This window comes from Dysidea avara, chromosome 5 (assembly GCF_963678975.1).
Source record: "Dysidea avara chromosome 5, odDysAvar1.4, whole genome shotgun sequence".
Taxonomy (NCBI): domain Eukaryota; kingdom Metazoa; phylum Porifera; class Demospongiae; order Dictyoceratida; family Dysideidae; genus Dysidea; species Dysidea avara.
The window spans coordinates 5,553,992-5,568,862 of NC_089276.1; the positions used below are offsets into that span (position 1 = coordinate 5,553,992).

A 14,871-nucleotide genomic window follows, 5' to 3' on the forward strand; every position below is an offset into this window, starting at 1 on the left:
AGGGTATAAAGGTACATCTTAATATCAAGGTTGGCTGGAATACGATAAGTAGTCAAGGAGTTATCAGCGATCAATCATGAAAATAACACCACTATGTTGTCATGCCTACAGGGTAAACCACTTATAGGAAGAAGCTGGAAATCAGTGCATGGATAGGTTGAACCTCAAACCTTCTGTAGTTTGAAAGAATTGAGCTAAAAACCATGAAGATACAACAAAAAGGCCAACAGGGTTTAACAATTATGAGATCAAGATTAGCTAATAAAAAATAATAACTTGCCATGCCTACCAGAAAAACCGTTTGGAATAATGCTTTGAAAGTTGTTGTACAGACGGAATAATCATCTTAGAAAGGTTCTTCAATAGTGTAGAAGAATTGGACTTAAAGCTGCAGAGTCATGAAATCCAACTCAGTATACCAAGTGAGAGATCGAGATACTCTAATAGAGCAGTCACCCTAATAAAGCAGTCAACTATAAGAAGTAAATTACTCTATTAAAGCATTCATTTATGTCTTGTAGAGAATTTAGCACTGTTATAAGCCACTCTGTATGGAGCTTAACTACAAAAGGTCACCCTGTAGAGAGACCAGCTAGAAAAAAGCCAACAGGTCACCCTGCAAAGTGTTAAACCACATTTCAAGTCATCCTGTAGAGTATTCAGCTAGAAACAAATCACCCTGTAGAGAAATCAACTTGAAATAAGTCATCCTATATAAGGATCAGCTAGAAACCAGTCACTTCAGCTATATTTCAAGTCACCCTGTTGAGAGTTCAGCTGGAAGCAAGTTACCTTGTAGAGAGATCAGCTAGAAATGAGTCACCCTATAGAAAGATCAGCTACATAATCATCTTGTAGAGAGATCAGCTTAAAAAAATCACCTTGTAGAGCTAGAAACAAGTCATCCTATGGAAAGATCAGCTAGAAAAATCACCCTTTAGAAAGGTAAGCTAGAAACAAGTCACTCTGTAAAGAGTTCAGCAGAAACAAATCACACAGATTGTCAGTAGAGAAATCAGGTAGAAACAAATCACCTTGTAGAGAGATTATCCAGAAACAAATCACTCTATAGAGAGATTAGCTAGAAACAAATCACCCTTTATAGAGATCAGCTAGAATGCAAGTCACCCTGTAGAGAGATCAGCTAGAAACAAGTCACCCTATAGAAAGTACAGCTACATTTTGTGTTTCAGCTAGAAATAAGCCATCCTGTGGAGAGTTCAGCTACAAACAAATCTGGAGATCAGCTAGAAACAAGTTATCCTGTAAAGAGTTTAACTATGTTTGAAGTCACCCAGTAGAGAGGTCAGGTAACCCTGTAAAGAGATCAGCTACATTTCAAATCACCCTGTAGAGAGTACGGCCAGAAAGAAGTCAACCTGTATAGGGTAATCAGCCAGAAACAAGTTATCCTATAGAGATCAGCTAGAATCAAGCCACCCTGTATAGAGTTCAGCTAGAAACAAATCACGCTGTAGAGAGATCAGCTGGAAACAAGGCACCTTGTGGAGAAATCAGCTTGATCAAATCACCCTGTAGAGATTCCAACTACATTTGTGACTGTCTCTGGGAAAACTGGTCTTATCGCCCATTTGAAAGTATTGAGAAACACCGGTTTTAAATATTCAGAGTGTTGTAGCTCACCAATGATGGTGCTATGCATACCAAATTTGCACACGTTTTACAACAATTTATTACCTTCCAGATCATCCACTGAAGAAGTACTCAACAGCTAAGTTTCCCATCATTTTAGATAGTTTTTTTAACCGAGGTTGGCTGTATCAGGCGAGCTCCAAAAGGGGTGGGAGGTGGGGGGCCTGGAAGGCAGGAAAGATGCTATTTAAAAATTGACGCGTACCAATCCAGTCACATTTCAGGTCACCCTCAGCTACAAAAAAATCTCTTAGTAGGCTGATCAGCAAATCACCCTGTACAGCATTCAGTTAGAAACAAATCTGTAGAGAAACCAATCACTCTGTAGAGAGATCAACTTTAAACAAAATGAAAGTTCAGCAAAAAAGAAGTCACCCTGTAGAGAGATCTGCTAGGTAGAAACAAGTCACCCTGTAGTGAGATCAGCTACATTTTTTTAATCATCCTGTAGAAAGACCAAATCACTCCACCGAAGGATCAGTTAGAAACAAGTCACCAGATAAAGAGATCAAGTCACCAGATAAAGAGATCAAGTCACCCTGTAGAGAGTTCAGTTAGAAACAAGTCACCCTGTAGAAAGATCAAATCATGCTGAATTTAGAGAATTCAAGAGAAAAATCACTCTGTAGAGGGATCAACTAGACACGAGGCACCCTGTAGAGAGATCAGCTTGATCAAGTCACCCTGTAGTGAGTCCAACTACATTACAAGTCACCCTGTGGAGAGTTCAGCTACAAACAAATCTCTCAGTAGACAACTCAACTAGAAACAAATCACCTTGTACAGTATTCAGTTAGATATATATAATACGTATATTTATTACATGTCAATTAATCCTTACAGGATAACTTTTTTTGTAGCTGATCTCTCTACTGGGTGACTTGAAATGTAGCTGAACTCTCTACAGGGTGATTTGTTTGTACGTAGATGAATTCTCTACAGAATTCTCTCTACAAGGTGACTTGACTCTAGCTGAACTCTCTGCAGTGTTATCTGTTTGTAGTCGAACTCTCTACAGGGTAATTTGTTTGTAACTGAACTCTGATTTGTTTGCAGCTGAACTCTCTACATGATGGTTTCTTGTAGCTGAACTCTCTATAAGGTAAATTCTTTTTTCTAGCTGATCTCTCTACAGGATGAATTGTTTGTAGCTGAACTCTCTACAGGGTGATTAGTTCGCAGCTGAACTCTCTACAGGGTGATTTGTTTGCAGCTGAATTCTCTACAGGGTGGTTCTTTGTAGCTGAACCCTCTATAAGGTGACTTCTTCTAGCTGAACTCTCTACAGGGTGATTAGTTTGCAGCTGAACTCTCTACATGATGGTTTCTTTGTAGCTGAACTCTCTACAAGGTAAATTCTTTTTTCTAGCTAATCTCTCTACAGGGTGAATTGTTCGTAGCTGAACTCTCTACAAGGTGACTTCTTTTAGCTGATTTCTCTACAGGGTGACTTGTTTCTAGCTGAATTGTCTATAAGATTAACTGTTGTAGCTGAACTCCGTACAGAATAACTTGCAATGTAATATAATTCTATAATGGAGGAAGTTGTAAACAAAGCCGAATGCTCTATTAGGGTGACTGTTCTATTAGAGTATCTCGATCTTGCATTTGCTACACATAGTTGGCCTTCGAATCATAACTCAGTGGTTTGTAATCCGATTCTTCTGTACTACTGCAAGGACTTTCTATAATGATTATTCCAACTGCACACCGATTTTCAGCTCATTGCTCTAAGAGGTTTGCCTGGTAGGCATGAAAACTAATGGTTTTTTTAATCGATTGCATAATTGTGACACAGGTTGGGTTTTGTGTCGTATCTCCATGGTCTTTATCTCGATTCTTTTCAAACCACAAAAAGGCACTCCTACGATGGTTACTCCATCTACATAGCAATTTTCACCTTCAAGCGGTTTACCCTGTGGGCGTGACAGACCTTCAACCTTATTTTACGCGAATAATCGATCATAACTCCGTGAATGTGCATCACATTCCTACCAAAGTTGGTACTGAGATCCGCCGTAATGAGCCCTTTAAGTGTGCCAAATTTCAGCCCAATTGGAGCACACATTCGTGTTTTATGGCAGATTTTGCAAAGTGTGCAAAATGAAGAAAAAGCAAAGAAATTAAAACGAATTATGTTCGCTCGTATCTCGGAAATGGCTGGAGCGATTTTCTTCAAATGTGGTATGTAGACTCCCCTAACTGGCCGGCACTTCTCTAGCAAATTTTGTTCCAATCGGATAAGAGATCACAGAACTACATAGGTGTGAAAATTGCATTTTCTTTCTTCCTGTTAATATACCCACGGTGTAGCGCACCGGCTTCTTGGGCCGCACGACACACTACTGTGTGTCTTGATATTACAATGTATAAAGGTACTTTGTTAGGTAATAATATTACAGTAACTGCTAGTTAGGTAACATGTTAGTGCAAGGTAATAATATTACAGTAACGAGTAGTAATGCGGTACTTTAGTAACACATTAAATGTAGTACATTGTATTAATGTATTACATAACGCACATTACACCCAACACTGATCAAGTCATAGTATGAAGCGTATTACTGCATAATATGGCTACTCCCTTACTGTTAGTAATATCATTAAAAATTTGTACTGTTACAACTACCTTAACTTTCTTTTGACGCACAACGTAGCTAATAGGGTGACTTGTCACATAACTGAAAGGGTACTGTGTATAGGTGAACTATCTACAGGATGAACTCATCTGTAGTTGAACTATGTACAGGGTAACATAGAACTCTTTACTCTCTACTAGGTGAACTGTTTGCAGTTGAAGTATCTACAAGGTGTTATGTAGCCGAACTCGCTACAGAGTGACTTGTAGCTGAACTCTCCACAGAGTGACTTGTTCGAAGCTGAACACTCTGCAGGATGACTTATTGTATCTGAACTAGAGCTGTGAAACTTAACCAATTAATTGACCAGTTATTTTTATAAATTCAACTATATATCAGTTATTTATTTCTCTTAACTGGATAACCGGTCTCTTAAATTTTAACTCAAAAATATCTGTACAGGATAAATAGTTTGCACTATTTAGTATCTCAATCTAGCATTTGCTACATAAGGAGCACATAAGTGCTACAAAGGTGCATGCTTGCTCATGGGCTCCAGGTTACATGTAGTTGGTGTTCGCATTGTAATTTTAATGTGATCTCCTAAACCACTGTAAGGTCTTCTACATTGATTTATTTCAGTTATATAGACTGATTTTCAGCTCATTCCCTTAAGCGGTTTGTCCTGTAGGCAGGGTAACTAAACTTTTTTTAGCTTGATTGCACAGTTGTTATACACTGTTGGATATTACATTGTACCTTCATGGTTTTTATGTCGATTTCTTTCAAACCACCAAAAGACACCCCTACGATGGTTACTTTAACTATGTCAACTGATTCCTTGAAGCGGTTTACCCTGTAGGCATGTCAGTAGTGCGGTCTTCTTTTACATGAGTAATCAGTTGTTACTCCATGAATTTTCATTGGATTTGCACCAAAATTAGTACTGATATTGGTGTTTAGCATCCCTGTATGTGTGCCAAATTTTGTGTCAAACATCTTGATATGATGCATTGGTGTTTTATGGTGGACTCTGCAAAGTATGCGAAATGAAGAAATTCATAGAACAAACGTTAGCTGCTTGTATCCCAGAAATTACAGAGGCAATTCCTTCAAGTATGATACATGGACTCCCATACCTGGTGGGCAACTTTACAGTAAAATTTGTTCCATGGACTACATATGTGTGAAAATCACATTTTCTTCCTGTCAATATACCCAGGGTGCACCATCTTCTTGGGCCACATAACACACTACCTTTTGTCTTGATTATTGAGGTAATGTACCATCCCTTGGTTTACAATGTTTTAAAACCTGTTGGTGATATGGGTTTATGATGTACATAGTAGGTTATTGTATTAAATTGATCATTATAACCAGTACCATATCTGTACATATTAGGTGTTGCTGTGACCACAGTAGCAGCCACTGGTGGTCCTAGTGTGGATTTAGTTGACAGTAATAAAGTTACTAATTACATTACTCAACCTTTTGTGCTTGATGAAAATAAAGCAATTTTACGTTGTGCTTCTGGACTGGGACCTTCTGGTAATGATATTAATACTGCACTGGGTGGATGGTACTTTAATGGAACTAAAGTACCTGTTGCTCCAACGAATTGTCATGGTCCTTTGTTTGAAGAACGTGCAGCACCTGTTGGGAGATTTCCAGGAGTACTCAGCTTATATCTGTGTGGAACATTCAATACTACTGTAGAAGGTGTTTACTCATGTATCATGATAAACAGTTCAATGATGAACCAGATCATGAGGGTGGGTGTGTACTTTAGTGGAAGAAGTGAGTAACTTGATATGTATCCCATCACCTCATTGTTAACCATCTTTCATCTCTCTACACAGCTGCTCCAATGATAGATGCTCCATCATCATCTACTGTAACAGTTTCTGCTGGAATGAGTACCACATTATCCTGTACCTCACGAGGTTCTCCCCCAGACACATTCACATGGAGGAAGGATAGTAATCCGATGCAAAATTCCACCAGCATCACTCCATTAATGTATACTAATATGCTTGCAGTGTTCCGTGCTGACTACATGTTTACTGTTACAACAAGTGGAACATACACATGTACTGTGACTAATCCTTTTGGAAGTGATAGTGAGACCATCACTGTTACTGCTAGTAAGTTTTGTTTTGTATGAGATGTGTCTTAACATAGGGACGAAAATAGCAGATAACTTTGTGTGCCTTGGGTCTGCTACAGGACAGCTGTGACTGTTCTACATGGTATCCTAAAATTGTTCTAGGAAACTGTGTGTAACACTGTGTATGTGTCTATCTTCTAACCAGGTGTTCTAATTGGCTTAGCCTAAAATTTAGTCATGGTTTTACTAAACTTGGAAATCTGGATAATAAGCAAGAAATTGACCATTGCGATATCCGTTTCTATGCAACATCACCTGTCTAATACACCAACTACTTTATAAGGGGAAATTTTGGACTGTATCAGGCAAATTTAATATAATAGCATTTGGATTAGTTAATTGGACTATAGTACGTTCGCGTTGAGCTGAATCCTGGGTTGGTGATTAAGAAGCCATACAAGATCAAAGGCTTTAAACATGATGTTCATGACGCATTTATTCGTAAGCTCATGTTACGGGCGTGCACTTAATTGTCGAAAATATGGCGTCCATTGCAGCGATAGTGAGTGCGGAGCGAAACCCTCTTGGAAAGAGGTTAAACAGCCAAACAAAGTTTCTACTCATGAAGCTATGGAACTGCTTTGAGGAACAAGTCTAAAGTTTCCGTCAATGTGAAGCAGAGAATCTCTAAGGCCACTGGTATTAAATATCTTTGCAGCTGGGTTTGGTATTGATTTCGCCACGTAGGAATTTCAGAGTCATCTATTGTAAGAGTGAGGATGGAGTACCGCAAGAAAGGCGGGTTTTCTACGCCAAGAAAAAGGTACAAAAGTAGTTTGCAGGAGGCTACTCTATTCATCTAATCGTCACGGCAGGTACAAACGTTCACGAATCCGTGTCGATGCAGACAGTTTCGACCGGGATGCAATCAGACGGAAAATACATTCGTTATACGACAAGAAAGAAAATCTATCACTGTCGAAGATTTTGGTGGGTGAATTTGAACGCTCGAGCCTTTGGTTTTGTTACTCCATCTACAGTCAAAACTTAGGAATGATGGTGTTTTCTCCGGGGGAAGAACATCACTTAGAAGGGTATTGAAGGATATGGGATTCAAGCATAGAACGATTAATGACAAGAAGTTAGTATTGCACCAGTTTGTGTGTTTTTATTTTACTACACATACATGCAGGGTATACTATGAGCAACCCCGCATAGTCCATCAGCGTCATAAATATTTGAGACGAATGAGACGCAACAGAACTGAAGGGAAACCAGTGGTGTACTTGGATGAGACTTGGGCCAATGCGCATGATGGGAAGTCCAGAGCCTGGGTAGAGGCTGATAAGACTACTGGAGGGACTATAGGAGGAGTCAGGTTGGTTAAATAGCTTTCAAAAGTATGCTTGTTTAACCTAATTTATACATAGCAAGCCATCAGGTAAAGGAGAGCGCCTTATTATCTTACATGCTGGAGGCAAAGATGGATGGGTTCCCGGTAATTTTCTATGATGTGAAGTATCCAGTAAACACAGCTGTTCTTTCAGGTTGTGATTGGGTTTTTAAAGCCAAGAAAGGATCTGCAGCTGATTACCATCAAGAAATGAATGTAGAGAATTTTGAAAGGTGGTTTAAAGAAAAGTTACTTCCAGCATTACCAGCCAATTGTCTGATTGTAATGGACAATGCCAGTTACCATAGGTAGGTATTAGATTTGTCAACTGTAAACATTACTGTGTTAACTGCAGTCGCCACTTGGAGGAGCAACCAAAGCAAAAGTGGCGAAAAGCACAGCTGAAAGAGTGGTTAGATAAGAAACGTAAGGCAGTGTGTATATACTGTCACTGTTTCAGTATGTGACTGTATGATGATTCACAGGTATAGCATATCCAGAAAGTTCACTGAAAAGAGATCTGTGGGAAATCATCAAACGAGCAAAAACTCCTCCAAGATATGCTATAGATGAGATAGCTGGAAGTAAAGGTATGGTAAGTGTATACATTGTGGCTCTGACATTTTTCTGGTATGGCTTTTTTCTGGTATACTGTTGTGATCCCAGTTCTTTCGGCTAACATAATAATAGGCACGAAGTAGTCAGACTACCAGTTGCACACTGTGAACTAAATCCTATTGAGATGGCCTGGAGTCAAGTGAAGGGACACGTAAAGCGGAACAACAAGAGGTATATCAACATTGTTATGGACGTTGTTATAGTTTGGCATCTATTTAGGTTTACTTTGACTGAAGTTAAGGAACTGGTTTATCAAGGATTTGAGGCTGTTACATCTGAGAGGTGGCAATCTTTGATAAAGCACGTTCAAGAAGAAGTCGAAGATCATTACTGGGAACAGGATGGACTTCATGAGGAACTTCTAGAACGATTCCTCATTCACGTCAGCAATGATAGTAGTGATAGTGAAGATGGTGATGGTGGTGGTGGTGGTATTAATGACTCCTCCACCACCAGCAACAGTGAGTCCGAGTCTTCTTCTGAGCCTACTTCATCTGATGTAAGATTGTTTGATATTTACAATACTAGTGTTACAACTTGTATGTTGTTCCCCAGGAGTCATCGGGTGGCTGGAATTGAACTCTGCAAAGTACATGAAAAAAAAAAACAGATGAAGTGTAAGTGCATGCACTTTCAAAGTTATTGTTACTTTATTATGCTTGCAGAAGGTGAACATACCAGACATTGTGTATATTGATCAGTGCAGGAGTGTTTAAAAGTCACTAAAGGTATTATAGGTCCAAATGCATACAAACAGTATTTCATTTAGTGAAACTTTCTGTAGAGTTCTGTGGGAATGTGACTTTGAGAACCAGGTGCTGATTTGAAACGGCTTGTATGGCATGTGCACAAAGTGATGGGAAAAGGATTAAAATGACAAATTGACTAGATGGGAATAGGAGAGAATAAGCAGCTGTGTGGTAAATGTGAAGTTAAAAACATGTTGTTTGCCTCACTTGCAGGTACACCTATGCTGGAAAAAAGTACTTGAGCTGTTATAATTTGGGTTTTTACTCTTAATGGCTGAAAGAGGTTTTTCCCCTGAAGATAAGTGGGCCACTTACCTTCTAAATACAATGCAACAGTGGCCCCAGCTCTTCTACTCACGCAACTCTGTTTTACACACACAAAAACTGTTTATTTTTTCTTGCTAAAGTGTATTACAGCCTCTTACATAACAGATGGTGATATCATGCGTGTTGAGGGCGGGAGTGTGACGTCTGGCTTCGCCACAAACATGTGTCAACATGAATATCAAAGGGCCGCGCTTTAGAGGCTTCCCCATTGAAAATGTATGGAGAAACTTTGCAGTGTCATAACTAGAGTGTCTTACATTCGAATGAAGCGTTTTTAATATATTTTTAGCGGATTGAGAAGCGCTACGTATCGAGCAATACAAGAGGCCCGTGCGATGTAGCAATCGTAAGTTATTAATCGTTTTTGAGGGTTCAGCTCAACGCGAACGTACTATAAAAGTATAGTATGTGGATTGTATAGTTTACATTTAAATCTAGCATTGGTACCTGCACTATATGCAGAACCTCTCCACGTTAAGCATTTTAATGCAAAGGGAACCAAGCATTATATGTAGCATGCTTGGTAATGTCACTGTTAAAGAACACAAAGTTGCCTTATGCCAACCTGCAAATGATGTGAGCATGCAGGTAAGTTATGTAGTGGAGCTGCATGTAGCTAAGATAACTGTAGTATATTGTGCATATACACGGTATGTATATGTTTAGTTCACAGGTGCAAACTACATGTTGTGCACAATGTAGCATGCACCTATACCTGCATGCCATACAGTGCAGGACTTGCCCTATTGTGTATGTTATGCTAAGTTATTAACAAAAGGTAGATGCCTACATAAAATTAGAAACTCAAGTATTTAAACATCAACACTACATTTTATATGTCCAGTGTGTTTAAATTAATGTAGTACCCAGACCTGCAGAATATGCCGAAATGATAGGTGGTAAAAATATCAGGAATGATTTCTGAATAATAAGATGATTTTTCAGAAATAGTTGATTAAACTTCACAAATTTTGCGATTTTCTTGGAAACACTCCTCAACCCTTTGGCCCCAAGTTAATAAAAAAAGTGTTCCGTTAAATGTGAACACCACTGTAGTGGTCTCATAACGGATAAAATAAATATAAAAGGGTTAGCAAAAGTTATAGATCTATTCATTATGACTAGCTTAGTGCTAACCACGGAGGAATAGGTGGTCCCTACATGGATTAATGGGAGCCCAAGCATTGTATGTCAAAATGCGTATTTTAAGTTCCATTTTTAAGAATCAACGCTACTATAGTGGTATTCGGAGCCAAAGGGTTTAACAATGATGTCAGCTTGATTCTTAAAAATCAATACACGTTTGACATACAATGCTTGGGCTCCCATTAATCCATGTACATACCACCTATTCCTCCATGGTTAGCACTAAGTTTGTCATAATGAATAGATCTACAATATCATGTAACTTTTGCTAACCCTTCTTTATTTCTTTTATCTGTTGTAACAGGTAGTAATTATCGATTTAGAAATAGTGAAATTTCCAATGCAATTCACCTTACATCACGCTTGATCACTCTACAATGTTTGGATAAAGTTTAAGAAACTGGCCATTAAACCAGAGTAACGTAGCACAAACTATTTCCTCATTGGATATTCCATTTACGAGATATATGCCTTTGAACGCATGCATGTTGTGAGGCCACTACAGTGGTGTTCGCATACTCTAATAAACAGTAACCCAATGCTACATAGCAATTTAGAAGTACCATTTAAGTAAAGATCCTTTCGAAAGTTTCGCACGCCGCCCAAACTTCCACCTTCAAAAATCATCCTAGAGACATTTTACACAACGAAAATCACCTTTATAGAATAGTACTAGTCCATATAATACAAAGTACAACATTAAACACTTACAGGTTATGGTGTGCCATTTGTTTCAAAATTATGTCTCTTTTGGTGGGTCGATTATAAATATCGACTTGGTGTTTTATAACACGCATAAAACCGACTTGGTTTTTGTAGTTAAAAGATGCATAAAAATCGACTCGGCTTTTTGTGACATGCAAAAAAATGATTTAGTATTATAAAACCACGCAAAACATCGACTCGGTATTTGTAGCTGACACGCAAAAATTCAATAGCTACCTCCTCGCCACGGTACTCTGGTTTCAGTTGATAAAACGTCAAAGGTCAGTCAAGGAGAGCCGAAGATGGCAAGTGAAGAAGAAAATGAGGTAGCAGAACTGAAAGAAGATGTAGAACAATGTGAGGTGTGCGTACAGTAGCTTGCTAGCTTCACGTCTCGAGTTTTGCTAGCTAAGGGCCTATAAGCAAGTACTTGTTAGCTAGCTGTCAAAAAATATAATATAAATTCCATAGCCTTAATGTTGTGGGAAAAATGAATTCTTGAAAGATTCAATTCTTGATTGCATATGCATGTAGCCAAATGCGCAGGATAAATTTAACTACTGCCCGCCACGACTAGAGTATGGAGCAGCATAGAGCGTAGAAACATGTGAGTGATGTCAGCAATATCATTAACAATTTTAAAGAACATAATTATGAAGGACCAATTTCTACGTAGTTGGAGAGATGGCTAGTCAAGTTGACTTTAAAGTGATCATGACATCAGTCTAGAAACATGAAAATAAATCTGGCTGCTCTCCTTTGGACCATTTCAACTTGATAGATGTGACTCTGTGTACTGACATGGATGCCAAATGGCAGAAGCATATCCAACAATTGGATGGACATAGCTATATATGTTAGACAAGTGTAATTTGATATTTTGAAATCTTGCGAACAATGATAGAGGTTCCTTTGAACACTGAATCATTGGTTTTTCCAGTAATCGTTACTCATTAGTTCTGGAGATATGATCAGATCATAATAAATTATGAGGTATGGTTAGGCCCAGATATTTGGCTGACTACTGTTTGAGGTTGACCTTCTAGTTTATTAGTAATCCTTAGGTGCTCACATTTAACAGGCATTTGCCATGTAGTTTATCTATGTCTTTTTGTAACACCTGCTGGTGCATGAATACCTCAAAGTATCAAAACTTCATCAGCACAATGTAACTTCAGAAGATATAGGTCATTGATGAATAACAAAAGCAATAAAAGGGGACCAAGCACTGAACCTTAAGTACATCAGAAATAACTAGAGATGGTGCACTGAAACTGTCACCAATAACAACCGGAATTCTTTAATCCAATCTAAATGTGGGCCCCTGTTCCGTAAGTATAGTAATCCAACATTCCAACTTATTGAATAGTTGAGAATGTGGGACCTTATCAAACGCCTTTGAAAAGTCAAGTAAAAGGACATCAACCTGTACTCCTTGGTTGAGTAGAGAGGCTATTTTATTAATGGTGAAGACAAGTGGTGTCTCACAAGAACGGTTCAGTCTGAATCTATGCTGTTTAATAGAATGCTTTGCCAGATGTAGATTGAAGAATAAATGATATACTGTATGTTCAAAAATCTCTGCATGGTTGGCTTGTTAATGATGACAAAGTCCTATAATTAGTAGGACACCAGCTTGCAAGAGCCTTTCTTAAAACTTGGAAATACATGAACTGTTTTCCAGTCCCTAGGAAGTTTACATCGATGTATAGAAAGCTTTGGAAATGAGAGTGAGTATGGGGGCAATAGTAACTGCAGTTTCTTTTAGTAGGCGTGCTGGATTATCGTCAAGATGATGAGCCTTGTGGTCTTGAAGGTCTGCCAGAAGTCTGATGACACCTCCCACTTCAATGTCATGATTTTTTTTATCTGTATAGATCAGCAACATAAGGAGATGGGCACAAGTCAGGCATAGTAGATAGATCCTCTTGGGTTTATTAGACTCCTCTCATAGCCAATCATAGAGGAGTGTAGGAAAAAAAACAAACACAATAGGTACACACATTCTGGCTTGGGGGATGGTACTGTATGTTCTGTTGAACAGGGTACAGAGACTACAATATTGAACGTGATGAGCAACTGATAACCATGATAAAGACTTACGATGCTGAGAAACATGATCATACTTCCTCTTGTGTGAACACAAATGAAAATTGCTGGCCACTTTATGTCAGCATGGTCAACGGGAGTCACTAATTGTTGTCCCATAACTTCAATTGGACTCAAGTGAAGGAATGGATACCTGGTCTCTCCTTTTACTCTTTATGCATGACCCGGCAAAAGTTCTTGTATTCCCTGCTGGTAGAAGGACTGAAGTTATTAAATACTGAGGTATACTGAGTCCCCAGACTTTGCCGCTCACATGCAGTCTCTCAATGAATGCGTAGCTAGTTGAGATCATCCAGTACGCAAGCCATCTGCAACAGACACTACAGAGGATTGCGGAATCTTTGCAATACAGGAAGTCACCCAGGGCCGCCCACAGGGGTGGCAACTGGGGCATTTTGCCCCGGGCCCCAGCCTACAAGGGACCCCAGGAGGCTCCACGAAGGGCCCCTTAAATACCTATTTAAAGATTGATATACTCTAATAGAGCAGTCAGGTCTAAATACTCTAATAGAGCAGTCACAGTATTCTTCAGAGGAACAGTGTAGCAAGCTTATAAATAAGGAGATATGGTTGGTGAGGGGTTTGTCATTGTCAGCATGTAATGACCTTTTGTTTTGTTTTTTTTTTTTTTGGTCTTCAACTTACAGCTTGGGTAAAGTTGTGATTCAGAATGGAAATTTCCTTGCCCCTGGGGCCCCATTTTAATACTTTGCCCTGGGTCCCTTAATTTCTCTGGGCGGCCCTGAAGTCACCAGAAATGTGACCTGTCATAGTTGTGGTGACACATTTCAAAGTTGATGGATCATGTTTTTCGGTTGGCGCTTTACAGTTTTGTTGCAAACATTCCGCAAACCTCTGTACAATGCTTTGATATTGACATATAACTAATAACCATATCAGCAAAATTTTTGCCTAGGCCGATTAACATACTGAACCCTCAAGGCGTGAAGCTAGAAACCGTACCTCACAATGTTAAATCTTTTTTTGGCTCTAGCTTAGTACTACCTCATCTTCTTCACTTGCCATCTTCAGCTCTCCTTGACTGACCTTTAACGTTTTATCAACTGAAACCAGAGTACTGTGGCAAGGAGGTAGCTATTGAATTTTTTGCGTGTCAACTACAAATACCGACTCGATGTTTTTGAGTGGTTTTATAATACCGAATCATTTTTTTGTGTGTCACAAAAGACCGAGTCGATTTTTGCAAGTTATTTACAAAAACCGAGTCAATTTTTGCAATTGACCCATCAAAAGAGGCATAATTTTGAAACAAACGGCACACCAAGCAAATGTGTTGGTTTATGCAAAAAAATTGACCCATTAAAATAAGCATAAATGGCACACCATAGCAGATGGCCGGATATAGAATTTTAAAATATTGCCAAAACTCGAATTTTAGTCTCACTGCCTGCCTCACTGACCACAGTTGCAAGGCTAGAGGCCAAACGAAGCGGTGCACAGTCACCATTTTATGCCACAATAACA

At 38.9% G+C, this 14,871-nt stretch overlaps 3 protein-coding genes across 3 annotated transcripts in view; all 3 read left to right on the plus strand.

Moving 5' to 3' along the window:
- Positions 1-14,871, plus strand: part of LOC136256563 (receptor-type tyrosine-protein phosphatase S-like) — a 105,656-nt gene that overhangs the window by 67,944 nt on the left and 22,841 nt on the right. The window contains exons 3-4 of the mRNA XM_066049541.1: positions 5,634-6,029; positions 6,092-6,376. Of these exons, the coding sequence (XP_065905613.1) occupies positions 5,634-6,029; positions 6,092-6,376 (681 nt within the window). The remainder of the gene's footprint in view (positions 1-5,633; positions 6,030-6,091; positions 6,377-14,871) is intronic.
- LOC136256417 (uncharacterized) lies at positions 7,119-8,433 on the plus strand. The gene is made up of 9 exons (XM_066049371.1): positions 7,119-7,162; positions 7,215-7,329; positions 7,380-7,480; positions 7,532-7,717; positions 7,770-7,837; positions 7,887-8,040; positions 8,088-8,158; positions 8,218-8,322; positions 8,399-8,433. The coding sequence occupies exons 1-9, from the start codon at positions 7,119-7,121 to the stop codon at positions 8,431-8,433; spliced, it is 879 nt and encodes a 292-aa protein (XP_065905443.1).
- LOC136256706 (uncharacterized) lies at positions 8,430-9,537 on the plus strand. The gene is made up of 5 exons (XM_066049713.1): positions 8,430-8,521; positions 8,570-8,849; positions 8,906-8,967; positions 9,016-9,078; positions 9,135-9,537. Exons 1-3 carry the CDS (start codon positions 8,475-8,477, stop codon positions 8,927-8,929), a joined length of 351 nt encoding a protein of 116 aa, XP_065905785.1. The 5' UTR covers positions 8,430-8,474; the 3' UTR covers positions 8,930-8,967; positions 9,016-9,078; positions 9,135-9,537.